The following is a 27,897-nucleotide window of genomic DNA, read 5'->3' as shown; positions in this document are numbered from 1 at the left end:
AGATGCCTTCCAGGTACACAATGTATGTTGCATTAGGGTAAACGATGAAGGGCCAGCTCATTAACAAGCAGGAACCTTGAAAACCTTTTAGAAATGGTGTATGCTGGTCGAACGCGAAGCGGCAGAGAAGAGTAACTCTGGAAATCAGTCCCCACTCTGCTCCCCTCCTCCTTCCACAATGGTTCTAGCAACAGACGTTAACAAAAACAAGGAGACAGCTACATCTGAAGGCTGCTTCCGGCAGGACACGCAGCTTGTTTGTTACCACAGGCTGTGCTGGCAGCCAGCGCTGCGCAGTCTCCCTTCCATAGCGGCTGCTGTGCTGTAACGTGGCCAAAGCCTGACCAAAACCAGCGGAAGAGGACACAGTGAAAGAGCCCGGCCCTGCCAGGATAAAGTGCTTCACCCTGCACTGAAGCGCGGCTGCCACCAGACAGCAGCATGGCGGCTCCGAGCGATCAAGAGTATGAAGGACGGCACCCCGAATAGTGAGGGGAACCGGGGCTGGGGCCAAAGCTGAAATGTGCTCGAGGGTGGACCTGGGGCAACGCCTCGGGAGAGGCTTGTGGGGATGAAAACGAAACGGCGATGGCAGAGCCGACACCAACCTGATGGACCAGCTGTTTTCTGAGCGCTCCCCAGCCGGAAAGCTGCCATGGGGCACGTCGTCATCCGAGGCGGACCCTGGCGTCCCCGAGCCGCTGTCCCGAGGGCTGCTGGCACCCGTCCCCGTCCCACCCGCCTCAGCTGGGCCGCAGCGGGCTGGCGGGGCTGCGGCACCCCGGGCAGGCGTGCCGAGGGCTCTGCGGGGTGTGATTTCCAGCTCCGTCTTGAAGCAGGCGGGCTGCGAAGGACCCGAGAAGCCCTCTCCGCACAGCTTGTCCAGGTCGGGCATGCTGAGGGCCCTCAGCTCCCGCAGCCTGGAGCGGGACAGCAGCGGCCGCCCCAGGCCCCGGCTGCGGCGTGCCTGCGAGGCCGAGGGGGGACAGGCGGCCGCCCCAGCGCCGCCCTCCTCACTCCTCTCGGGCTCTCCTTCCCCCTCGCCGCCCTCCGCCACACGTGTGGGCTCTGTGTTGGTGGGAGACCTGGCCGTGGCGTTGGCCGGGCTGGGGCTGCCGCCGTAGGAGCTCAAGCTGCGCCGCAAGGCCCGCGGGGTCTCGGCAGGGCTGGCTGCGGTGGCCATCCCGCCACACGGCCTCCTGGCGAGGGGTGACCTCGCAGACGAGCGTATATCAATGGCCTTCACAATGGGCCGGTCAAAATTCGCCAGGTTTTCAAAGGATTTGATCCTCTGTTTGACGGAGAAGGCTGAGGTAGGTTCATGCGGCCAGTTCAGCTCGTAGTAGTAGTAATTCCTCCTGACGCTCCTCAGCTTATCGGCAGCAGGGCAGCTCATGTCACTGGCTGAGGGGGATGTGTCATGGACCCTCTGGGTGCTTTTGGAGGCGTACGCCTGCTCCTTCCCGCTCTGGCCACGCGGCTGGTTGAGATGGACTGTCTTCAACATCCCCGTCGCTGCGTGGGGGTATTTCTCCTCTGCAGCGTGGCCCTGCGTTCCTTGCACGGGATGAGACTCTGCAACGTGGCAGTCCTCCCTCAAGTGACCTGATAACTGGGCTGGCATCGAGTACGTTCTCGTCACAGGCTTTGACAAGCCATAGAGATTTCTGTCTCCAGCTGTATCTGCTTTCGAGAAATACTGCATGGTCCCCACCTGCTCATTCAGCCGAGGCACTTCTGCATTTGCCTCTTCCATTTTCTCCAGCACTGGCAGCTGCAAAAATGATGCTGGTGAGGAAGACGCAGAGGAGGAGGATGAAGAGGATGAAGAGGAGGAAAGCTTCACCTCAATGAAAGTGCGCTGGATCTCCTGCCCTTCCAGCTGCTCCTGCTGAACTGAGGGTGACTTCAACGAAGAAGAACCTCCAGCAGGTTGTCCTGCGTTTTGCAGATCTAATTGTCTAAGGTCATCTGCACTGCAGATGCTCTTGATTGCACTCAGGCCTCTTCCAGGGTTCTCAGTCCTCCCTTTCACATATTCAACTTTTGGTATCCCCTGAGGAGATGAAGTGACTTTGGACTGACCATCTCCGGCTCTGAAATCATCCACCTGAACACCCTTACCCTGACACACCACAGGCTGTATGGACACTCGCTTTTCTTTTGGCTTTCCCCATGCCTGCTGTAGGTCTGTTAGCTCCCCACAGCCACACCTCATTTCACCGCTTGCTGTTGGGTTGATGGTGCCATTCAGTAGAGGCAGAAGTGAATCTTCAGAAATGACCAGTGATGGTTTATTTTCTAGCTCTGACTTCAGAGTCCTTGAGGCTGCTGAAATGCTCTTGCCAGGATCTGGGTTTGCAGGTGAATTATGGGACAATGATGTTTTCTTCCCCAGGAGTTTAGGGGACAGCTGTGGAGAAACAGAAATCCTTTTCTGATCAGCCCCACTGACTTTGGTAGGATTAACACCAGAAGAATCCGAATTTGCCTTTGCTTTGCTTTTGATGGTGAACCCTTTCAGCTTTGGTCCTGCTTTGCCCTTCTGGTTATTTAAAAAAGTGTCCATTATACTTTTTTGTGCCATTCCCTTAGACTCCTGACAGGATTTTTTCTGCGAGGACGGGCTGTGCGGTACTGCAGCTCCTTTGTAGTGATTTGTGCCTGAGCTTTGGACTTTTCCGTTTGAAGTCCTTCCTGAAGTCACAGAGTTAATTTTCTCATTTTTCCCTGGCACGTCATGAGTTGTATTAGCCTTTGGATCTTTAGATCTAGTGGGAAAGGGAGACCTGAGTGATATTGCTCTTGATGACGATGCAGTCACATGATTGCTGTCTGGTTTAGACAAGTTGGACAAACTGTTGGTTTCTTTCTTCACTAAGCAATAACTCACAGCATGATTACAGTCATCAACCACCGTTTCGCTTTCAGATTTGGGTATCTGCTCATCATGACATCCTTCTTTCTCAAGCAAGTTGTGCTCCAAGCCATTGACATTTCTAGCAGAGCAAAAGCTTGTCTTTTTGCAGTGCAGGTACCCTTCCTCTTCAATGGATTCACAGCATTTCGTATGTCGGTTACTGTTCCCCAAACCCGTCTGTTCTTCTGTACTTAAGGCACCATTGTTACAGAAAGAGTAAACTTCAGGGATACTGACTGAATTCTTTAGGCTGTCTTTTTCTGGCAGGAAAACTGAGGAAGGAGAACACAAGGATGCAGAGAATACATCTGAACACTGTGAAGGGCAAGGATTGGGACCACTGCGATCTTCCAAACCTAGTTTGTTGATGCTTGTCTCCAGTGACCCACACATTGCACAGCCTTCAGTCTGCAAAACTTCGCCGACGTAAGGATGCAGAGGGAACAGAGAGGACGAGCTTGTTGCAGATGTCAGATGCTGCTCCTGCCTGGGCTTTTGTGGCTCATCGTTCATGCAACAAATCTCAATTTGCTCCTCATCCGACTCTGTTACAGTACAGACTGCAGGGTCGTTGGCAGCAGCGTAGGGCCCAAGCAACGCCTCATTAGCACTATCAGAGGCTTCCGTGACAGACTCTGTGTCCGAGTGAGAATCCTCTGCAGCCCCATACATAGACTTTGGAAACGGGTCACTTCTCTTACCTTCCAGAGAGTGTGCTGCAGGCAGCTCCTCCTCATTTAAACTGCTAAAATTCCTAGAATAGTTATTTAAAGAGTTTTTATTCACAGTAAAAAGTTTGCCTGTGTTAATGGAGTCCAACACAGACAGCCCCAAAACCCCTTGTGCGTTAGCTCCACAATTCACAGTTTTCTCCAGCAGCTCCTCCTTGGCTGGCCGCGGCTCTGAACCAGGACAGCCTTCGTCAGTCCCACAGCAGCACATCGTGGTGTACTCGTCTCGGAGGGGGCTCTCCGCTCGAGACGGGGTGCGCGAAGCCCTGCCCTCGGGAGCACCCATTTGGCTGAGCAAGTCGTCGATATCCGTGACGGGGATGGCGGGGCAGTCCTCGGCGCGGCTGCTTTTCATGGCAGCTCTTTGCACGCCTTTGCTCGTGGCATCAGGTGGCAGCGCTGCTCTCTCCACCGCGCAGCCAGCATTTCTCAAACCTGCTCCTTCTCGCTTCCCAGCGCTCGGCTCCTCCTCAGTTCCCAGGACGCTATTGACATCGGCCTGATTTTGACTGTCTACTCCTGGAGACAGGATGAGGTTCGTAAATCTGCAGACAGCTGCAGGATGATAAAACAAACAAACAAAAAGAAGCAAAATCCTGTCAGATATAGGAAGTGATCTACAAAACACCACATTTTGTTACAAAAATAGACACCCGTGTATTCAGACTATGTATTTTCCTTCTGCTCTGCACTCCTCCTCTTCTGTAATGATGTTTACAACTCAAATTAATCATAACCCTGTGTATTTGAGCAGCACACAGGAGGGAGCAATCCACTTTCCAAGGCAAGTAGTCACAATTTGTTTAATTCTCATCTTTGAAATTCCAGCAGTCAAGCAGCCAGCTACCAAAGTGTCAGTGTGCAGTAAGTCAGGATGAGCAGCACCACTTCTCATTACTTATCTGACCAAAGATGCCTCCAGTAGGTTGCAGAGAGTACCACAGCCCTGCCATAGCAAACAGAGGCAAACAGGTAACACAGTCACGAGCTGTGCATAAATAATTTGACCCTGATGCTCTGGGCACTTCTGCAGGTGTTTAATGTGACACGCATGGGTGATGTTATACACGCATTAAGCATATGGGCTTTACAGGATTTCTGGCACAGACCTTTCCTTGCTTCCAATACGTGTTTAACCCACTCTTGGGCGACATACAGAGCTCCCTGTCACTTCTGCACTCTGACACATTCCTGTTCATCCATTTCTCCAGCTCTTCAATTTTCAGCACTTAACCCTAAGCATCTGCTTGCACCATTCTACACCGCTTCTGGACATGCATCCCTGTTCAAGCTGCCTTCCAAAGGCCAGTTACTACCAGATGAGGCCCAGCAAGTGCATGGAGAAGGGGTGCATGGGGGTGGTGGCGCATATTCACAGAGTCAGCACCCTTTCCTGTTCATCCAAACGTGCCATCACATCTCTCCAACCCTTGCACAAACCTGTGGTACTATCCATACCATTTAACTTAGGTACCCATGTTAAGAAGTACAGATTCCTCCTGGAGTCCGCAAAGGCGAAGACATCTCAGAAGAGAAATCTGAAGCAGGCAAGTTAGGATTTGAAGTACTGCCCTGCTTCAGCATGCTGGATCCCACACTGCAGAGACCCTCTTCTCTGTCAGTGGGGCAGGGCAAGGGGAAGGGTAAAGCAGCAGAGCTGCCTGATAAAGGAGTGCCGATGTGCCCCTGCCCCAATGCTATTAGCTTGCAAAAGCAACAGCAGTCTAAGGAAACAAGAATAGCACTCTGCCAAGCCAGGAATTCCTTAAAGAACAACTGGAGCTGAAGCATCTGGAAGCACTTAAGGCTCTCAGGTATTAATAGGTACATGAAGAAGATCATAAGCTAGAACGAAGCAAAATATTATGTTCTTCCTGAATTTGAAAAGTATGCTTTTCTTTTTGACTCATTTGCACACCATGTAATTTTTACTGTCTGTAGTGATGCATATATTGCTGTAGCAGTATAAATCAGCCCTGAACAGAAACTAAGAAGGTATGAAATACTTCAAACTGAAAAACTTCTTATGAGAAACACACAAACAAACATTTTGATAAGATTCTATTTTTCTTGCATTTTCTGTTTCATCTTTCTGCACACCTCAGAAATCTGACACATGAAAGGGAAAGAAAAAAGAAAAGAACCTTTTATTGTCCATTCATAAAAACACTACTTAACCTTCAGATTTAAAAGAGACAGACATGCTCAGAAAGGGTCAAGATATTTACTGAACAGGCACAGCAGTAAAATGGGTTGTCAGAACAGAGTCACTGCTGGGTTAGCTCCAGGTCTGCATGAAATCACTCAGACCTCTGCAAGTACTGGCAGGAGGGACATGCTGCAAGCGGGAGCTCTGAACACTCCACACAGGAGTAGTTTTTCTCCCCTCATCATGGTGCGAGGGAGAGCCCTGAAGCCTGGTTTGGTGATGGAGTGCTTTGCCCAGATCACCGATGCAGACGCAATGTACCCCATTTTATCTCTGAATTGATGTGGGAAGCCGGGGCAGCAGAAGATCAGACCCAGCTGATCCAAGGGAATTTTCTTCACTGGTACTCAGAATAAATGGTACAAAAGCAAAATTGGTCTCTCACCTGATGCTGCTTTCTGGATCTCCAGGGTGACAGATGTGGGAAGACACTGCATAAGCAAGCAGATTTCCTCGTACGTCATTTTACCGACTGGGATACTGTTGATGGTGGTAATCTCATCTCCTACAGCCATCTTGCCCATTGATCCCTGATGCAATGACAGATTCAAGGAAATTATAAACACACAACAGAAGCCCTGCCACAGGGGCAAAAATTGCAAGGAAGCAATTAACGGCTTATGAGCAACATTCCCTGTTTCCCCTCATGGCAGAGCACAGGTACCACTGCTGTCACTTTGCCAACATGTAAATAAAGGGCAGACTGTGCTTTTGCCAGGAGAGGAATTAATGATCAGTCTCCAACAGGAAGGTTGAAAGAGCTGCTGGTTTCTCTGAGATCAGTATCAGGACGGAGGACACAGCCCTCTTCATTTAAACAAACTGGGATCAAACAGCACTAGCTTCTTCAGGACTAGAACACTGTCTGTCATTTTTGCATTTCATGTATGAAGTATATTCCTGGTCACGATCTCCCACTGGTCCAACGGGACTCTCTTAAATAACTAAATTGGACAGGGACTGATCTCGTAAGGTAAAAGCCTAAGCATGTTTCTAAACACTGCACATTATAGGTCAGAGAAAAAGGCAGGAACAGAACCCAAATCTCTGGCTCTCACAGTCCAATCCAAGCTGTTACAATACGTCCTCTCTTACCCTAGGGCCACTAACTAGATTAAAATGCTACATCCAGCTTTGCACACCAGAGCATCCTCCCTTCTCCTTCTGCACTTCGGCATCTAGGCCAGCAATTCCACATTCAGCGTGAAGCAAGTATCCACACTAGCATGTCCACGTGTGGGATGAAGAAGAGCAATGTGTTATGGGTATTGCCATGGCACTTGGCAAACCTGGCCAGCACCTAAGGCCTCCTGGTACCAGATTTCATAACACAGGAATATGTGCATATAAAACAATAGAGCGTAATCAACATTTTTACCACTAGGATTTACTTGTTTTGTCTTTGCCCTTAGTAAAAAAGAAAGCACACAAAAGAACAGTATTCCCTCAAAACTGTTACTGTGAGTGGGGAAGAGTTCATCTCAGTAGACCTGCCTCTTGACGTTCTTAGTTTTGAATCAGTCAGGGTACGCTTCTGAATAGGAAACATTTCATTTAACAGCAGCTTCAGAACAATACAGGATGAGATGTTTTGACTAGCAGAAGCAAACATCTCCCTTGCACTTACTCTCAACAGATCACTCATTTAATAATAATAATAGTAATAGTAGTAGTAGTAGTAGTAGTAATAATAATAATAATAATAATAATAATAATCCCCCCAAAACGAAAGTGGATCACCACAAGGCAACCCGCATCAAAAAATTACCATTTCTGCTGGTCCACCTGGCCGCAGCCCTGTGACAACAACCTTTAGGGGTATGGCCTGGATTTCCAAATCCAGTCCAAACGACTCGTGCTCATTGCGAACCAGAGTGACTATTTCACCCTGGCCCTGCCCAGCCCCGTCGGGCGCTTCACACTTCTTGCTGTGAGGGAGTGCCCTTGCAACAGGCTTGTTGTAAGAGCCATGCTCCTCTGTCCTCTGTCTCTGAAGGCTTCGGCACTCAGTGCTCATCATGCTTTTCACTCTCGTGACTGCTCTGTGCTCAAGTTTTGGCGATCTCTTAGATTCAAGTTGTGCTTCCCGGAGCTCCTTCAAACTCAGGCTGCCAAGACGAACTTCAGGCACACTGGAGTAATCGAATGCTATGATGGGGAAGAAAGGAGAGTCAGCTTGCTCCAGTGTGCTGTCTGCAGACTCCATAGAGTTGCTGAAGACAGGGGAAGACGTCTCCGTGCCACTGTATCTAGGTGACTCGCTGTCCTGGCTCTCATCATCGATTTCTACAGACGAGGTCCTAAGGACAATGCCAGCGTCCTCCTGGCTCTTAGCCCTCTGGCTTCTTTGCACATGGGAACTTTCATCGTCATCACTAGCGTCTCCATCGTAGAAAACAACCCTCCTCTGTCGATGAAAGGGGCTGCGGGCAGATTTGGGGCTGTCACTGAGGATGCCAGGTCGGACAGAGTCCACATGCTTGTTGTGAAGGCCAGATGATCTCCCACTAGTTGGAGAAACCAGACCATTTGCTTTTGCCACTCCTGCTTCTCTAGCAGCTAGGAAAAAAAGGTTATACTTTAATTGCATTTATAGGTGATTTTTAATACCATGCATCTGACTGCAGCAGAGTACATGGGGCTCTGTTTGCAGGGCAAGCTTAACCTCCCCTCACAAAGCAAAAAGCAGTATTTTCCATATCCTCCCTCTAACTATAGTAAACAGCAAAAGGGATAGCAGACAGCTCTACAATTTATGGGTAATTCCCAAAATCAGTTCATGGCACATCTGGTTCTATTTTCAGTTTATTTCTAAATTATGACCATGATCCAAAGAAGAAAGGCATGCAAATTTACATGTGTATTTTACAGAATTTCTTTCACATTTGGCTTAAATCTATGCTAAGGACTGCCTGCATCAACTTCCAGAGAGTGAAAAATGCTTTCCTGAACAAAGACACAAGCACATGACAATCACATTCAAATTAAAGACTAATAAACCCAAGAACCCTTTCTACATCCTTCTTAGAAAGAACTGCATTTTATTCTGTAGGGAGTTTTTTTGTTTTGCTTTGTTTTGTGGGTATTTTCAAATGTAAAAATACTTTTAAGTATTAAATAATGAATTCCCAGAGAAAAATAAACTGTAGACAAAGACATTACTTGCAAAGCATAGGAAAGGGAGAACAAATGTAATATCCTTTGAATTTCAGACCAGATGCGTGTCAGTAAGGAAATAAAAGATTCTTTCAGCCAATTACTATGGGGAGAAAGACACATATGCAAAGTATCTGATGTCAAATTGAACATTTGATTGTTTTTACACGGCTGTATGTGACATTTTGTAATTGTGTACTTGAGATAGCTGTGAACACTTACACTTACATGTGATCAATCGGAGGATCATCAGTCATTTGAAAAAAAAAAAAAACCTGCAGTACTGTCAATCTAGCTTCGGCCAGACCAGTCAAATAAAGTAATTTTCACAAAATCAGAGCAGCAATTTGGACAAAATACCACGGAAACGGGCATTTATGTGCATTGTTGTAAACCCCTTCCATTTTCCAGAATTTCACACTATCAGCACTGGCTTGCACTACACTGCCCGGCGTTTCTTACCAGCACAGGAATCACCGCAGCTCTCCTGTAAAGCAAACCAGTGCTCGGTGACTCTCCCCCCCATTAGCCAAATGACCAGACACATTTCCATTGCTTACTCGGGTTGCCAGGAAGGAGAGAGCCATCATCCAACAAACTGTTTCTGTTCTTCTGACGGAGCTGCTCTTCGTCACAGGTGCTGGTCACAGCATCAGAAAATGGGAGCTGGCTTGTACCATCGTGCGAGAAGTACTGGGAAAGCTCTGCCTCGGAGCTGACAGATCCCTGCTGAAAAGAAGCGAGCCTGGTGACCAGCCGTCACCGATGCTTAAAGTCCCTGTCTGCATGCAAGCACATAAATCCCACTCACATTGCCGTGTCAATAAAGGAAGTTTAAAGCCAATTTTTGAAACAGAGGACTTATCAGTACATTGGGAGCCAAACTGTCAAACTTGGATGGCTGCAATGCTGCACACCAATTCATTTTTAGCCAGTACAATAAACAAAAATGGATTCCAAATCCCACTGCTTTGCTGATGTGGCTCAATGCAGAAAGCAGGGATGAAACCATTCACCTGTGTAATTCCCTTTATGCACCTTTTGCACAGAGAGAAGGGAAGGGTTTGTACTTCTGGACACAGTTTGTATGGCTTCTTTGGCTTTCTCAGGAAAACCAGGGACTTCTCCACTGCAATGGCAATATCAAGAGAAGTGCTCAGGCTTCTGCCCACAGGCTCGGGTCTCTCCTGCTACCTTCATCCCTGTGTCCCACACAGCAGGGGAGCCTTGGGAGTGGCAGGAGGTGGGAACCCACAGCTTTCTCTGCCAAGCTCTGCACACCACTCCCAAAGGTACAGCCACGCAGGCGAACAGGAGCTTGCTGCTGTCACGATTTAAACATGTGATGTAAGAAGCAAACCCTTTTATGGAGCCCACGTGACGTGAAAGGCGCATAGAGGTCTGGGTTTGAACTCCTTCATGGAGTAAGAGCTTCAGTAAAAGCTGAATTTGAAGCAGACACTGTTTTTATTGCATCTAATCCTTTTACCCGGCTTGCTGGTTCCAGAAAGCGTTTCATAGTCCAGCTGAGGGGAGATGAGGTCTCTCCTTGTTTGGCCTTCATATTAGGAGACGGGCTTTTTTGTACAGCTCCTGTTAAGCACAGCTTAGTTAGATGCCAAAAATAAAAGTTGTGGTCCATGTATCCAAACAAGCTCCTCATTCACCTTCTGAGCTGGGGGCTACATTTAATCCCACTTATCTGAATTGCTTTGCTAAAGTGAGATTCATTTAACATTTCACAAGCTCTCCCTTGGATCAGGCGAAACATTATCACAGAGATGCGCTATGCCAGCCAGGCCCAGGACAGAGCTATGCACAAGAGATGAGCAGGGGACAGTCTCCCTCACCCACTGGAGTATGCTCCTGACTAGGTGCAACCTCAAAAGATGACTACCAGCTACTGGCAAGGTCTGCTTTTGACGTGAGCCCAAAAACTACAATGCAGTTAAAACATACAGTGCAGTATGCAACATCTGGACTTTTTCAAATGGACAATGGATACATCAATACTTTCTCTCTCTTTTTTTTTTTTTTTCCAGCCACCTACATGGATCAGTGTACACAGATGGAGCTGACTCCTCCTGTCCTTTCCCTGCTGCGACACTGTCCTTCTCATTCATCCTGAAGAGAGGACAGAGCAACCACCTCTTGGCAACGCTACTTTCAGACCATGGCAGCTTAGCGAGAAACAAAGCAAGTAACATGAACTATAGAATTGATCCATCTGAACTGTATGTTTTTGCTAAAATTTCTGCAGTCGACAGAGTGATTACATTCTCCAAACTGTTTTCTGCTGTTATGAGAGCCCTCAGAATATTGCTGATAGGGAACCCAAGTTCTTAATGCATGTCCTTAAACCTTCCCACATCTGGAAAAGGACACATACTAGGAGAGAACACGCCACTACCTGTGATGTGAGACGAGCTGGCATCCTTGTTTTCTCGGTGAGTAGTACGTGCGATTGCTTCATCCATCTCCTGCTCAGAAACCTGAAGTGGAAGACGGAGATCAAACTGGGTGGACGAAATGAAGATTGAAGTCCGACCACTTATCACTACAAATATATGATTCATTTCAGATACAGCACTATTTTTAAAGACACAGTAAAGAAGACCTAGTTGAGAGCTCCTAAGTCCTGATCCCCTGATTCAGACTCCCTCCATGCCACTGTCCTGCAGAAACAAGGAGGCAGAAGCCTGCCGACTTCACGAAGACCACATCCAAGTACCACATTATGCGAACAAATAAAACAGCACCAGACTTAAAGAAATCAAATCAAGCCATTACAGCACAGTTTCAACCCAATTAAGTGCTGTACATTGATTTATCGAGAAAATGTTACTTTAAAATAAACAAAGACTGCTTTGTACAAGCATACATCAGCAACAGAAGATATTCTACACTTAACCTACCGGAAGAATACCAGACTTCCCGAGATATTAGCTGTCTCTTTAATTTTCATTTCTCCTTGCTTTTGGAAAGAAAATCTAAATCAGTAATTGTTCATTAATGTTTCTCTGGTTTAAGAATAAATACTGGTTTACCATATTTGCTAATTTTGTCCTGAATTACTACCACACACTTAATTCTTATTACTGGAAAACTCCATATAATTTTATAACAGGAACAACTAGTCTGCAGGAACATATATTTAAAAACAGAAAGCAAGTTAATTCTGTCAAAAATAATTTCTATACACATTGCTTTACATGAATTAAAATTCAGCATAAATAGAGACTAGGAACTTGAATCTTTCTGACCCGTAAAGATTTGAATGATTCCTAAGCAAACTCAGCAGTTTAAACATAGTTTAAATGACACATTCACTCAGAATAAAAAGAAGAAAGAAAACGCTGTGGTATTTCTCTTGGAAGTACATGAAAACACCAAAGTGAACATATTCAGCAACAAAGTGTACTGTGGACCTTTTGTGTCATAAAATGAGACATTAAGTATAAAAATGTCTAAAACAACATGAGCCTTCGTAGAAATACATCTCTGTTTTCAGCCTGTGGCATGACCTTACAGCAAACCAAAAGCCTCCGGGCTCCTAGGGCACACAGAGCTCCTACAGGACACGGACCAAGCCCTGCGAGTATGCTCCAGGACCTTTACATAAGCCTTTGGGTACAAGATGTCCGAGGAGTAAAACTAGGTGCTGGGCAGACTGCAGTATTTGTTTAAAGCTAACCAAAAATCCACACTTCTGCAAGCTCTGCCAATTCTGATTTTTAGCATCCTCTATGCCTCAGGCAAATCAAACTGCTTCTATGGAGAGGGACAAGCTAGTTCCTAACTACAGTCTGCAGGCTTGGGTATTATAAAGAGCAAATAAAATAAAATAAAATAATAAAATAAAAATACAACCCCCTCCCCGACTTCTGTAGATCCCCTAGTGCTGTCAGAAGAAGAGTGACAGTGACACAATGATAAACATGGGTCCCAATACAGACATTCTTTCAGAGATCCAACAATGAGGGATTGTGGATTCAATACTGCCTGGGGGGAGAAAATGCTTTAGGGTCTCTCTAGCCCAACTTTTAGATTTTCTTAGCATTTCTTGGCAAAGGATTTGTTGTCATTTTAAATATTACTTATGGAAAACTGTAATAGGAGCCACATAATAGTTTCCTTCTGTTACTGAGTAATAGCACGCAATTAGCTTAACTCCGTTCATCTTCTCAGCAGATACCTGGTTAGGTCACTCCTTGGCTTTCAAGCCACCACCATAGCAAGCTGAAGGAAGGAGAAGAGAGGGCAGGCTCCACATGGAGTTTTTATTTTATGCTACTTACAGACTGTCCAAAAGTCTAAACACCTTAATAACCCAACCATCGTGCTGGTTCAGCACAGCATACAGACTGCTCAGAAATACTGTAAGACCAGTTCTTAACCCCTCCACGCTTAACTTTCACTGACAGAACCACAGCCTCTTTCTTTCTAGCAGCACAAGGTCTCTCAGCAACAATAATAAACTCTGGGAAATAGACCCCTATTTGTCTGTTGTTTGTACATTTCATTTAGCAGAAAATACACAATTAATTATAAAATAAGAAACCTGAGTTCTCCTAGATATGGATTTATTAAGACCTCCATTTGTAGTCACGAGTTCAAAAGTCGAAGCTCTCTGGACCCACTAATGCAAATATTTTTACAGCTTCATTCCTGTTTAAACAGGAAAGTTTTGTACACTCATGAAATTCTTTGAAACATTGAAATAAAAGAAGCTCTTATTCCCTATAGCTTAGTTAAAAGGCTTTTATCTTCTATCATCAATTTTTTAAAATTGCTTGAAAATAGTCACTTTGTAAACAACCTTATTTCCAAACTGGCCTTGTACAGATTTCACAGTAGCAGTACATTCCAGATTCTCACATTTTAATTTCTGAAGGAAAACTTGAATCTTTGGACAGATTTTACTTTTTTTAAGAACAGTATTCCTACTACTTGATTATAGTTGATCAGTTCAATCTGTTGATATTTATATTCCTGGCCCTAAATTATATTCTACTCAAACTAACTGCAAAATAACTTTAAGGAGGAAGACGACTTGTGCCATATTTGCCTTGCCCCTTGGTCCAAATACCGGGAAACACGGGAACACTTCACTCAAGTAGTTCCAGGAAAACTGCATTTGTTTAGTGGGTGACTAAGTGAAAAGCAGCAGGGACAGTCCAGCATTGCTACAACTTACACAACTGGAAGGCCTCATTACAATCCTGACTTCTTGCACAACACACACCATAGAGAGAAAAATCCAATATTCTTCATTTGCTGCCTTCCTGACGGCAAGACTCAAATTACAGCACCAGATGAAAACAACCCTGATACACCAAAACATTTTCTCCTCACCTTTGGGTTAGGATGCCGACTAATGATGAGGCTGACCGGACCTGGACCACATTCGCTCAGGATGGCGTAAGCTTCACTTAAAGCCGCGTGACGCAGGCTCACCGAATCTGCCTCCAGTATCTGGTCACCTCGACTGCGGAGAGACACAGAGCCAGTTGATTAACTGATTACAACCGCCTTTTACAGAAACGTTCATGCTTTCAACTGATGGCCAAGCTTTTTCAGAGATGCAAGTGTCTGGAAAAGATCTGACTTGCAAGGAAGCCAGTCTTGCCCTTGCTCCCAGTGACGTGAATGCTTTAAGTTCTGTTGACTTCAGGAGGGAGGTCCAGAGATGACTTCTGCACTTACCGTCAGTGCTACAAACCCTACTAAATCAACAGAGAAAACTGGCTGCATTTGGACCAGGGTGAAAGCAATCAATACCAGTTCTGCATTCAGATACTTGTTGAGCACAGAAGAGGAAAAATTAGATTCAGATGGGCTGTTCCTTCCCATCATGTTGAATTACTTACACAAACACTAATAAGAAATTCATGATTTAGATATGAGTTTATGAAAACGACTCCAGGAAAAAATTGAGCGCGATAAGCCTGTATTTGCTTCAAATAAACATATAGAACCCATTAAAAAGAAAAAAAGCAAAATAAAAAACCTCTTCTGAGAGGAAAGCTTAGATTGCTTAGTTCTGTTTTCCTGCTTTCTTAACTCTTGCTCATAGTGCTCAGACATCTGGAAGTATTCAGAAGAAAAGATCATCAACTAGGGATATCATTAAAGCATTCTCCATAATTCCTAAGGCATTTACTTTAAATGGACACTCTAAAACAATCTACTACTGCTGATTTATGTCAGGCTACTTGTGACAATGGAAATGAGTTTGCACTGTGAGTCCACACGCCAAAGGCAAAATGGCGATTGCATGTGGCAGCCTTCAGGAGCCTGTACTTCTGGTAGAGGCTCACGAAAGCAAAGGGTGACCTATCAGTTCTGTAATGATGCCGCTGCTCTGCCTGTCTTCTAGACCTACACAGCTATTAGAAACTACACAAATGGAGTCACTTACACAGGGCACATGATTGAGAGAGGGAGCTCAGACACAGAGGAGCTGGATTCAAACCTCTCCTGGTATTGCAAAGCCAGCATTTGATTAACGAAGTTTTCCAACAGTCAAAACCATCCTGTAAGTTTTGGCTTGTGGAGCCATAAACCATTGATGGGACAACAGAAGCAATGTCTCAAAGAAGCCAGCTAGAAATCTGGGAAGCATGCCTGGATATAATCAATCACTTAAACCTAATAAACGATACAGCTGTTACATACAGATGCAACCAGCACTGCAATCTTTTCCAAAGAGGCTTATAAGAAAGCAAGTTAGCATTTAGTACTGTCTCCTATAGACACTTCTGTATGGTAGGAACTTTCAAGGGTTTTGGCAGGGATGCCACCATAAAATTATCTTCTTCCCCTATTCCAAAAAATGAAAACGCTCTATCACAGTTTTCCTGGTGAGCAAGGAAACAGAAGGCGCTCTCCACCCTCGTGAAAGCAAGGCATTTTCTCAGCCTCTCTGCACCAGTGCTCTCGCCACAAGCTCAGGGTCTCCAGCGCAGTCTCGCCTCCCAAGCGGGGCTCCCAGTGCCCACCAGCATCTATGTGGGAATGCAGAAAGGTGGAAGATTTCCTCCAACAGTTTTAAAAAATGAAGCCTCCAGGAGAGGAGCAGCAAATAACTTTCTGTCACTTAATCCAATGTAAAGCACAAGGGAACCCTAGGAATGACTGCTTCTCTCTCTCACAGTTCTTTAAAGACATCCAGACTCCACAACAGAGTAAATGAGACGGGCAGGTCAGCCTGCAGCAATCCTGCCAGACAGACAGTAAGGGCAGAAAAGCGCTGCTGCAGCCACGGGCACAGTCAGCTGCAAGAACATCTCCCCCAGCGCTTTTTAAGAGAGTTTCAGGTGACTGAGCTTTCAGCAGAGCTCTGCAAATTTCCTCCCAATCTGGGGTCTCTGGCTGCAGCTCTGATAAAAATACCTGAAGCTGCACTTCTTGCTGCTCCCCTTTCACAAAGGGTGCTATTAGGCTCAGTTTTCTGAGTGTAGAGAATGAAAAGAAAAAACCCAAACCTTAATAATTCTGCTGCTTCCAGTACAGAGAATAGTGTTTCCTGGGTATTTAATACCATTTTGGAATGTCTTTGTCTAAATGTTTTCTTTTTGGTGAACTCTCAAGCATAAATCCCCTCCCTGCTACACCAACCAAAAGTCTCAATTGATTTTACTGTAAAACCACTCCAGCGTGTTTCTGCTTTAACTAACCTTAATCTGCCATCCATTTTAGCCACTGATCCTGGGGCCAGGCTGTGAATGTATATCCCTGGAGAACTGTTTTCCAGCGTGAGACAACAGGCACCAATGCCAAGCCCAACCCCTGGCTCTGTGGGGGGAAAAAAAAAGTACAAAGAAAAGTACTGTTATTCCCTGCAGATTCTAATCACACAGGACACACAAGTGTTTGTGTTTCCACATCCCATCTGAGACCAAGACTCATGTATTGTTTCAGGGCTGGCCTTAGGTGCAGTCAGTCAGGAAGCCAAGACCAACAGTGGAAATCAGGACTGAAAATATCTGATCCTGACTGTTTTCTGAGGTCCATCATTGAGAGGACTAGCTCCACTCCCAGCAAATTTTCCATGTGCCGTGGGAACCGCATGGACGCTGACTGTTAGCTGTAAAAGTGTCCTCACTCTGGAGTAGCAAAATGTGGAAGGGGGAACTCTTCAGAAGTTTTTGCACTAGAGGATGTTTTTCTCCCCCATCCTGTGGTTTGAGATCAGATGGACATGAGTAGGTGCCCTGGATGTTGGAAGTCCCTAGCTATTCCTCAAAACTCCCTTAAGAAGCAGAGATTTGCTCTCTAAGACCATTTCCATGGACCCTGACCTTTATTGAGTGTCACATCCATGACAATCCTGTCCTTCGGGCCCGGTCCTTTGCGGCTGGAGGAGGAGCCGTCCACCTCGTCAGAGCCAGGGACCGGCATGCCACCGCTGGCGCTGGAGCTGGGGGAGCTGGAGCGGCTCAGCAAGGTGGGAGTCGCGCAGGGCGTGAGGCTCGGGCTGCGCAGCCGCGTGCGCACTGTCAGGGTCACCACTCCTTTCTTGAGTTGCTGGAGAGACATCAGAGAATCCCAGTGAGGCAACACAATAGGCCAACATTTGCCAGGAAACCTGCATACAGTAATTTGTGACAGCGAAAGAATATAAAGCCCAGTGCGCTAAGTGGCACTGAGCGAAGAGGAGCATGAATCTGTCCAGTACTACATGCGTGTTACCTTAAACCTCTGAATGGCCTCCTGATGGGTCAGTCCTTGTAGAGATTCTCCATTAACTTCTAGGATTTCATCCCCTGTTAATTAGATACAAAAAATTAAGTCAGCAATATGCAGACTATAGAGATGTAAAAAACCCTTCCTGTACATAAGGTGACCCACTACTACAAGGATTCCAATTAACTGCTCAGTAAAAAGCCTTTCACTGTTCTCAGTTCATTTTCACTTGTCCCAGTGCCTTTACAAGTTAATAGTGATGAATTAGCCGAGTAGAGACTGTACTTCAGCAGAGATCCTTAGCTTGGCATTCTCATACTAACAAGTCGAAAACACTACAGATTTTAACTAAAGTCTGAAAATAGATGCTCATAACATGCAGTCCAAAGGGACTACAAAAATTCCTTTATTTTGTGTATATCAACAGGAGAAACAAGAATAATTGAAACACTAGAGCACACCACTCCAAAGCCCGTTCAGAGAAAAATGGACTTACTGCAGAAAGCAAACGTGTCCTCTTACTAAATGCCTGCGGACAGAGACATAAGTAGCCCACACACTGTGATAACAAATGCCCTTTTCACCCCAAAGACCACATTCTGTCACATTTCTGCATGCTTCTAGGCTCTGGGTCTTACTACTTACACCCAGATGTGTTTATGTACCTTCGTTTTATTAAAAGGAGGGCAAAGTGAGCGGGATCCAGATCCACTTTCTGCAATTTTACTTGCATCTGTGCAAAATCAGATGGGACGATGCCATCAGCCGAGTCTACCCCTTCTCTCCTTTTCTTGCTGCCCCAGTTAAAAAAAAAAAAAGCGTACATGAGATCTGAATAGCCTGCAAAGGCTTGCTGGGTTTATGGGACAGCTGCTACTTATTGGCTTCCCACGGTGAGTGCACAACCTACGCTGCAGGGACGCGAGCTTCCCTCTGGCAGTAAGTGTGAGAGTTGGCACCAAAAGCAGCTTCAAATAAAACAAGTGCGATGAGATGTAACGAGGGGAACGATGATACGAGGAGAAGTAACACAGGAGCAGCTTGAGAGAAGTAACACAGGAGCAGCCTTCTGCGGATAAGAAGTAACTCAACCCCTGCAGAGGAGTTGTAAACCACCGCCCTCAACTCATGGTCACTTTGTAGTTTCAACAGTGTGTAAGAGTCTGTATGTCTGGCGCAGGAGCACTCGGACCAGGGTGCAAACACACACAGAGCAGGCTACATGTCTGGCTCAGAGATCAGGACTAGAAAAGCAGTCACAAAATCAGGATATATCTGCTGCTCTAACCAGCTGGATGATCATATCGCCAATCCTATCCTTCCTCTTTTCTTTTTCTGGTTATGACTCTTGCTTGTCGATTCATGTCAAAAACACACCAAGAGGCTCAGAGAGCACAAGCACCCAAAACAGCCTCTGACAAGCATGTGCCTCTGTTTAACCGTTTCTTGGGCCAGCATCTTTAAGCCAGATGTTGGCTGGATAGATAAGTTTCACCACTATCAATGAAGAATTGCAGCTTATGGTTTAGGCAAATAAAGTTCACTGAAGAGGAAAGGGAAAAAAAATCCATCATGCTGCCGTTTCCCCTTCTCAATATGCAAAATAAGTAAGTTAACTGTTACAAATGATCTTCCCCAGGATGGACAAACAGGGTGTGTTACGTCCTTCACAGCCTCTTGCTGATGGCCAGGTGCCTAAATAAAGCTGTACTTGAATTTTTCTGTTGGACTGAAATAATATCCCACTGTGGTCCTTCACATGCAGTTGGATTCTCTTTACCATACCTTCTTTAAGCCTTCCATCAGCAGCCGCTGCTCCATTTGGGAATATAGTCTTCACAAAAATCCCCATGCGTCCGCGAGCAGAATCTTGACCTCCCACAATGCTGAATCCAAGACCCTACAGAAGAAGGAGAAGACACACAACTGGCACCTTGCTCTGTTATCACCTGTGTGAGCAAGACTGCCAATAACGTAAAAGGCAAAGGAGAGATGAAAACCTAATAGCCTTTGCTGAATCACACTGCCATCTTACCTTCTGCTTGCATTTCCCAGTTTACTTTCACTCTAATACCAAAATGTTTATCAGCCCAGAAAGTAGCAGCAGGCACCTTAAGCTAAAAGGCAAAATGCTATTTTGAGATTGACTTATTTTTTTAAACACTGCCTCAATGGCTTTATGTTATCCTATTCCCATTTTAAAAAGTCTAACATATTGCTCTTAAATTGACAGACAGTAGATTCCTACCACTGAGATCTATATCCAGGATTAACTGTAGTTTTCTCTGCTGTCACAGATCCTGCATTTCCTCAGGAAAAAGAAAAGCTTAAGAACATGACATAAGGTCAGTGCTGTAATGTCAGGAATGCAGCTGGAAGGAGGCTGGCGTGGGGGGGCTGCCAAGCACATGTACATTTTTAATTATTCTGGAGACATGTACCACGTTGTATTTAAATAAATCTAGATCAATACATTCCCCAGGGCTCCATCCATTAGCTCTTGCCGCTGCACTGCCCCAGCTGGCTGTGGGACTGTCTTGTGAAGCTGCTCAGGGAACGGATGAGCACAGCAGAACGAATGTCTCCCCCTCTGCTGAGTTATTTCCCAGACAACTCACTTCTTTGATCCACTTCCCCCCCGCCCCATATTTCTCCTCTTGTCACTGCTGTACGTGTATTTTAAAGAATAAAGAGAAAAGTCACTGACCAGGTGGACAAGGGAAGTGGAAAACTATTGTGCTTCAGTGATCTGAAGCCACGGTTATTATTAGCACCTTGGGCAGTGCTCTCCAGCTGAGGGATGATGCCAGGGCAGGCACTAACACTGTGTTTACAACCCAGTACAACCAGCTCTTTTGTTTTACTCCATGAATATAAAGTAGGCTACCACAGTTACAAGCTTCTAGTACATTGGTAAGACATTACTGATCTCTAGACAGGACGCATCGTAGCTCCCCTGCGCAACACAAAATAACTCAGCTGTTTACTGTGCAATTATCAACTGCAAGGCGACCCACAGAAAGCAGAAGGTTGCTGGCACCCCCCTACACGGACAGAGCAGCTCTCCCCATGGCTCTCTGGGGTGGGTTGGGAGAAATTCAGCTGCAAAGCACAGCGGTTCCCACGTTAGCCTACCTTCCCGGAGAAGCGTTGCCACTCCACAGCAGAAAACCACCCCCTGCAGATCTGCCTACACATGAAAAACCAAGGGCAAACACTTGCAGTGTGACTCCGTGGAAAGACTTCTCAAGTCCCAGGTCTGCATACAGATAATAAAGCAAATGCTACTGCATAAACAGTACACAGTGCAACTCCAAAAGAGATGACCACTCAAAAGGTGAGTGGAAGGCACCCAAAACAGCAGCTGTTTGAGGTGGTTCATAATCATTAGCGTCTGCATGCTCCCACCTGCTTCCTAACACCTTGGAGCTAACTGCAGCAAGGCAGGAGAGGGTGGATTATCCCACAGTGAGAAATAATCTAATTCTCACGAGAAAAATAGGGTCAAAAATATAAGTATGTGAAAAATGAAGAAATATTGCCTTGGAGATGTCATGAAAGACCTGAAGTTCCCAAAACAAGGAGAGTTATAGCAACTATGCGTCAATCTAGCCAGAGGAGTCACTGCTTCTAACTCTTTGCTATACTCAAAGCACAACACAGAATTTGTTCTGTATTTGAGCTTGAAAGTCAAAACAAGTCTTTTTAGTCCAAAACATATCCATCTGATGAATTTAAAGAGTACTTCAAAAGAAGACACGCATATTTTTAGCATGTTTAAATGACAGCTCCAACAATATACACCTAGGCTAATGCTTATCTATTTTCCCTTACCATTCAGCCAGCTGGTATTGAGCAAATGTGCAAACACATTACTGGGGAGAGAAAAGTGGACTCTCTGACCCAGGGAACTCCGTGCTTTCAGATATGCAATCAACAAGGAACATGTCTTTGGGTTTAACGCGTAATTTGCAGTGATTTTTTTTTAATGTATCCAGATTCCACAGAGATAAAATATGCTTGTCCATAAATATGCATGCAAACAGGTACTCTTCTGTAGCTGCACCAACTTTGCATAAACATACATATTTATAGATCCATAATTAATATTTTATATCTCAGTAATGACCAGATGCACCAAATCAGAATGAAAGCCACCCTGCGTTAAATGCACGACACAAACATCGCTTTCCCCGTATTTTGCAGGTGTAATTTCAGCATTTACATTGGAAAATGGCGTTTGTTTATCATTATTATTATCATTATTACTGGCTACTTTGAGAGCTACTGGAAGTCCTGGGTATGGGAACCACCTCTTGAACGTCAGCTCTTGCTAGATGTGAGAAATCATCCACATGCAGAAATCCTCACCTTGCCTTGCCCCTTCATGAGGACAATGTTGGAAATGATGGACGGCTGGGTCAGTCTCCATGGAGATTCCACTTGGGCAGCACTGAAGGAACGGGTGGATTTCTTCACAATATGGTAGTCCTAATAAACATCAGCAAACAAGGTAAGTTGCTCCGATTGCTTGGCACAGGCACTGGGATGTCATACCAGGAAAATTGTGTGCGCTGGGGAAGGGGAGGCGGGGTGTGGATCTTACAGATATATTCACAAAAATGTTCAAGGGATGAAATCTTAGCTCATTATAGTCAAAATGAATCCTGCCCCAGTAATTGTCCTGCATTTCACACAGTAGGATCATTTTGTAATGCACGAGTCACAATTTAAATTAAAAAGATTAACAGTAGCCTCATGATATACTGAAGTTCTTCACTGTTAAAAAAAAAAAGGAAAAAAGAAAATAAAGAAAAAAGGAGAAAGGAAAAAAAGGGGAAAAATATGAAAAAAAAGAAAAAAGAAGGAAACAAAAGCAAAAAAGTCTACATGACCTAATCATTAAAATAAAGTTATGGAGGATTTTTTTTGTTGAAGTCCTTAGATCTCTAGAACCGCAACTCAGAAGCTCAGCCTTAGGACCTTCTGGCCACAGCAAGAATTAGTTCCCTTCACGATCCTTAGAGTAAAGGTGTTCTCCATAGGCGGCCAACGCACCCATTTTGGTGTCCAGGCCCGGTTTCAGACCCCGTGATGCACCTCCATGGCCTTGTTTCACTACCCTCGCTTCTGCGAACTCCAGACACATCTTGAAGGACTGAGCACAGCGAGGTGCTCAGAACCAGCCCTGCCTTTCCACCCACCTGCCTGGCTCCTGCTGATTCCAGCTGCTGGGGCAGAGAGTGCTTTCTTCCACCCCGGGAATATTTCACTGCTATTTCATAATGCGATTCACCATTTTCCACTGTCAGCTCATCGTCTTCTCCCACAGACTCCAAGCGGGATCCAGCACCTAGGGAAAACCACAGAAATACATCTCACAAACATCTCAGGGCTGCTTTATCCTCTCACCAGCACGTAATAATCACCTCCTGCAAATCCCAGCTCAAACAGTGCCTTCAAGCAACACTACGCAGTTCCGAACTGGGTGGTTAGAAGCTAGTTTTGATCATCCTCAGCTAAAAATTTTTGCTGCTGTCACAGGTTTTCTACAATCTTTCAGTGATGCTGAACTCCTCAGCGCTGTCACTCCAGGTAGTAAGAAACAGCAGAAGATAATTGAGCCGGTAGCTCAGGGACGGAAGAGAAATTCAGCTGTTCTCACCCAATGGCACTTGCCAGTGCACTAAGCTCTCAAGCTTCATTTATTTAAAATTAAAAGACCTGACACTGTAGCAGTATTCATTTCTGGAGGTGTCATGTCACTTTGAGGGAAAATTTTCTGGAATGGAAAAAGGAAAAATGTGCCAAATAAATGCTATTTTCTTTCCTTCTGGCAACAATCCTAGTTGTCTTAAAGAGGAGTGCAGAGTTCACAGTAGAAAGAGAATTATTTGTCTTGAAGGACATTCTGTAATTAGCCGCTGAGTACCCTGCTCCTCACACCAGGGCTCCTCCAATTCTCATTTTCTCCAAGGTCCCCACAGGACCCACAGTCACGGCAGTTCCTGCACATTTATCCTTGCCATTTCCCCCACCATGCAGGGAAGGGACCTTAACCCCCATTTTACAGCTGAAAACCCGAGACCCAGACAGGCCAAATTCACAGACGCTGGATTTCATCACGTGGCTTTAAGATTGCTTTAAATGAAGGTTAAGCTGCAGTTGCCACAGAAAGGATGGGTACTGTCCTCACTGCCCTGTCCCTACCCTGGGGATGCGGCTCACAAGCCAGGGGCTGAGGCAGAACTGCTGCAAATTCGCCCAGGAGAGCCCCAAACCTGTTTTCTGTCACCTCCTCCTCACGCAGAGGCTATGCAAGCATCGCTGTCAGCAGCAGGGAGGGATGGAACACAGAGCTGGGGGCAGCCGCTTATTTTCGCTCAGCATTGAAGCAATTCTGCTGCCACATCCGTAGGCAGAATTTGTACCCATTGCCCAGAGTGCAATTTAAACCCACTCTGCTTTGGGGCGTGGAATTACCTCTGGTTTTAAAACTCCCTTTTCCTGGGCGTGCAGGGCACTGCTGCTGCACACAGCCAGGACGGCTGTTTTGGGAGGACCCAGCATCCTGACACTTCTTGTGTCAAGACTGGAGCATCTCTCCTATGAGGAAAGGCTGAGGGAGCTGGCCTTGTTCAGCCTGAAGAAGAGAAGGCTGCGAGGGGACCTAATAAATGCTTATAAATATCTCAAGGGTGGGTGTCAGGAGGACGGGGTCACACTCTTCTGTGGTGCCCAGCGACAGGACAAGGGGCAACGGGCACAAACTGAAGCATAGCAAGTTCCGTCTGAACGTGAGGAAGAACTTCTTCCCTCTGAGGGTGACGGAGCACTTGAACAGGCTGCCCAGGGAGGCTGTGGAGTCTCCTTCTCTGGAGATATTCAAGGCCCGCCTGGACAAGGTCCTGTGCAGCCTGCTGTAGGTGACCCTGCTTCGGCAGGAGGGTTGGACTAGATGATCCACAGAGGTCCCTTCCAACCCTGACCATTCTGTGATGCTGGGATTCTGTGATTCTTTCACTCCCAAACCCTCCTGGCATCTACAACAAACCCTTTCCATCCACCTCTCCCTCTATTCTTCTAGAAGAACAGTTACATTTCTGTGTTTTCTGCCCATCTCTGAATGCAGTTTCCCTTCCCACGCTGCAGCCCAGGCTTGGGAATGCCCCAGGCTCACCTACAGCCCAGGGGCATCAGCACTCACAGGAACCAGGGCTGGATCCCCAGTAAGCCACCAGCACACGGCCACAGGGGCTACAGGCAGAGGAGCTCCCTGGAGCATGCTATAAATATCTAAGTAAATGGAAATTAAGTTGAACACAAGAGGGAGCGAGACTTGGAGAGTATTAGGGATGAGAACGCGATTGAGCTCTGCCCACAGGTTGCTGATAAGATTTGCGGACAAAGCAATAGGAAATTTCAGGACTATTTGCCATAATGGGTATTTTGGTAATGTCATGTTGAAACGTGTCCCGCACCCCAGTATCAGAGCACACTGAAATGTAAATGTTAGAAAAAAGAAAGAAGAGAAAGAACAAAGAAAAAAAAAAAAAAAAGAAAGAAGCTTCCAAAATTTTGCTTCATCTTTCTGTCCATGCAATAGTTCAACTCAGGAGGCTGAATGCAAATATCTTACAGCTGGGATTTTCCTTCCAATTCAAACTAATATAATCTCCAAAGGAAAGAAAACCTATCTCACTTCTAGAGAGCTATAATAAATACACAACATAAAAATTCTACTATTGCTATCTTTTATCAACCTAGCTTTACCTTGGGATCGACTTCTGTATTTCAGTATGCCACTTCCCAGAGTTGGACTCTGGTTGTTTCCTTTGGACACTTCTGCACAAACTGGATCTTGAGACTTCTCAGTCTCCATCACCTGAAAAAGAAAAAAACCCAAACGCTCTGATTTACTTGTAAACCACAGAAGTTGATGCAATTCCTCTCACATTTCCTAAGGGACAGAAAATTCCACTGCACATCACCTTTTTTTCCAAAACATGTCATTATATTACGCCAGCACACGTTTCTGTAAGTAATTTTCAGCAATGCCTTTGGACATCATTGCATACCTTACTGAGGGATACGCCTACGGCTCAGCACGGCCAGGGATCCTCTGCAGAGTACAACACTAACGCCCCAAGAGCACCTCCAGCATCCGCGGCACCTCATTCAGGTGCTTCCACATGCATTTTAACAACAATTTAATATAGCTTTTGTTCCAGTTTTTTAGCTTAGCAAGCTTCCAGAGAAATGACATCTTTATAGAGAAAACTACTTCTAAAACATGTTATTTTATTGTTAGTATTCGGAGCTGAATGCCGATGTGTAATGGATGAAAAGCTAATTTAACAGAAATTTATGAAGATTACATGTCTACGCACTTAAAAGCCTGGAAATCATAGAATCATAGAATAGTTTGGGTTGGAAGGGACCTTCAAAGGCCATCTGGTTCCAACCCCCGTGCAGTGAGCAGGGACACCTTCAACTAGACCAGGTTGTTCAGAGACCTGCCCAACCTGGCCTTGAATGTTTCCAGGGATAGGCATTGTCCACCTCTCTGGGTGACCTGTGCCAGTGCCTCACCACCCTCTTTGTAATACATTTCTTCCTTATATCTAGTCTAAATCTACCCTCTTTTAGTTTAAAACTATTACGCCTTGTCCTGTCTCAGCAAGCCCTATTTAAAAAGTCTGCCCCTATCTTTCTTAGAAGTCCCCTTTCAGTACTGAAAGGCCACAACAAGGTCTCCCTGCAGCCTTCTCTTCTCCAGGCTGAACAGCCCCAACTCGCTCCGCCTTTCCTCATGGGAGAGGTGTTCCAGCCCTCGGATCATTTCTGTGACCTCCTCTGGAGCTGCTCCAACAGGTCCATGTCTGTCCTGTGCTGAGGGCTCCAGAGCTGGACGCAGGACTCCAGGTGGGCTCTCACCAGAGCAGAGCAGAGGGGTAGAATCCCCTCACTCAACCTGCTGGCCACGCTGCTTTTGATGCAGCTTGGGATACTGTTGGCTTTCTGGACTGCAAGCGCACATTGCCAGGTCATGTCCAGCTTTCCGCCCACCAGTACCCCCAAGTCCTTCTCAGCAGGGCTACTCTCAATCCCTTCATCCCCCAGCCTGTATTGATACCAAGGATTGCCTCAATGCATGTGCAGGACCCTTGGCCTCGTTGAACCTCATGAGGTTCACATGGGCCCATTTCTCGAGCTTGTCCAGGCGTCCCATCCCTCAGGTGTGGTGAACGCACCACTCAGCTTGGTGTCATCTGCAAACTTGCTGAGGGTGCACTTGATCCTGCTATGTCATTGATAAAGATAGGAAACAGCACTGGGCCAAGCACAGACCCCTGAGGGACACCACTTGTCACCAGTCTCCAAACACTCAAAGTAAATTTACATGTGGACTCACAATTCCGCCACCATGAGTAAATGCACTGAGACAGAAGGCATTTGTTTACCCGCCGTATTTGCCTAGATGCAGGTGAGAATACAAGGTGACAAGGTACAGGGTTGCCACCTTCAGCAGCACGACCGCACACACCCACATGGTCAGGGATGAGCATACACTAATTCTTTTACACACTAATTCTTCTGCGTGTTCACCCCATCACCCATCATGCATCCTCTGTGCAATTATTCAGACAGGTCATGGCAGGGATGACAAAATTTCCAACAGAACCACTTCATGGTTAACAGGATTCATCTAAAGAAAAAAACAACTACTTCAGTCTGAGAAAACCAGTGTTTACAATTTGGCCATCCTAATGAGGGACTCATTACTGAAAAGATGTAAGAAATCAGATCAAAAAAAATACCCAAGAGACCTAAACCACCCGTGATTCGGCCATAGCCAAAGCATCACAAATTCTCCCTAGGACAGATATGGATACCCAGAAGACAGCAGAAGTGTTCAGAACTAAGCTAGGACTCCATGGATCACACATATATTTACACTGCAATTTACCATATAAGCAAAAATACCCTTTATAAGCAAGAACGCCTCTCTTGTAGAAAGGTGGAAATCATTTGCACCAACACAAAAAAATCACGTAGCTGGTGGTTATAAAGGTGTGCAAAACAATCAGTACTCAGGAGCAGTGTTAACTCTGTGGTGGAGAAATATTTGAAGCATAGGGATGAAGAAAAACAAGGGTGGATGCCAAACCGAAGCACTCAGTTCTGTCAGC

The 27,897-nt window shown here is 45.8% G+C and overlaps 1 protein-coding gene across 4 annotated transcripts in view; it reads right to left on the bottom strand.

Moving 5' to 3' along the window:
• The window catches only part of PDZD2 (PDZ domain containing 2), a 141,408-nt gene that overhangs the window by 13,372 nt on the left and 100,139 nt on the right, over nt 1-27,897 (bottom strand). For 3 of the 4 annotated variants that reach the window (XM_075410906.1, XM_075410909.1, XM_075410910.1), the window contains 14 exons: nt 25,478-25,589; nt 22,909-23,057; nt 22,076-22,195; nt 19,490-19,604; nt 17,711-17,784; nt 17,320-17,545; nt 16,696-16,813; nt 14,372-14,504; nt 11,427-11,508; nt 10,506-10,609; nt 9,577-9,745; nt 7,629-8,419; nt 6,246-6,390; nt 609-4,206 (listed from right to left, as the gene is read on the bottom strand). In XM_075410906.1, coding sequence (XP_075267021.1) covers nt 609-4,206; nt 6,246-6,390; nt 7,629-8,419; nt 9,577-9,745; nt 10,506-10,609; nt 11,427-11,508; nt 14,372-14,504; nt 16,696-16,813; nt 17,320-17,545; nt 17,711-17,784; nt 19,490-19,604; nt 22,076-22,195; nt 22,909-23,057; nt 25,478-25,589 — 5,936 coding nt within the window. The remainder of the gene's footprint in view (nt 1-608; nt 4,207-6,245; nt 6,391-7,628; nt 8,420-9,576; nt 9,746-10,505; nt 10,610-11,426; nt 11,509-14,371; nt 14,505-16,695; nt 16,814-17,319; nt 17,546-17,710; nt 17,785-19,489; nt 19,605-22,075; nt 22,196-22,908; nt 23,058-25,477; nt 25,590-27,897) is intronic. The other variant, XM_075410907.1, reaches the window with a different exon arrangement.

The sequence above is a fragment of the Opisthocomus hoazin genome, chromosome Z, assembly GCF_030867145.1.
Source record: "Opisthocomus hoazin isolate bOpiHoa1 chromosome Z, bOpiHoa1.hap1, whole genome shotgun sequence".
In the NCBI taxonomy this organism is placed as follows: domain Eukaryota; kingdom Metazoa; phylum Chordata; class Aves; order Opisthocomiformes; family Opisthocomidae; genus Opisthocomus; species Opisthocomus hoazin.
Note: the sequence above shows the minus strand (reverse complement) of the source record. Positions and strands in the feature narration are given on the sequence as shown.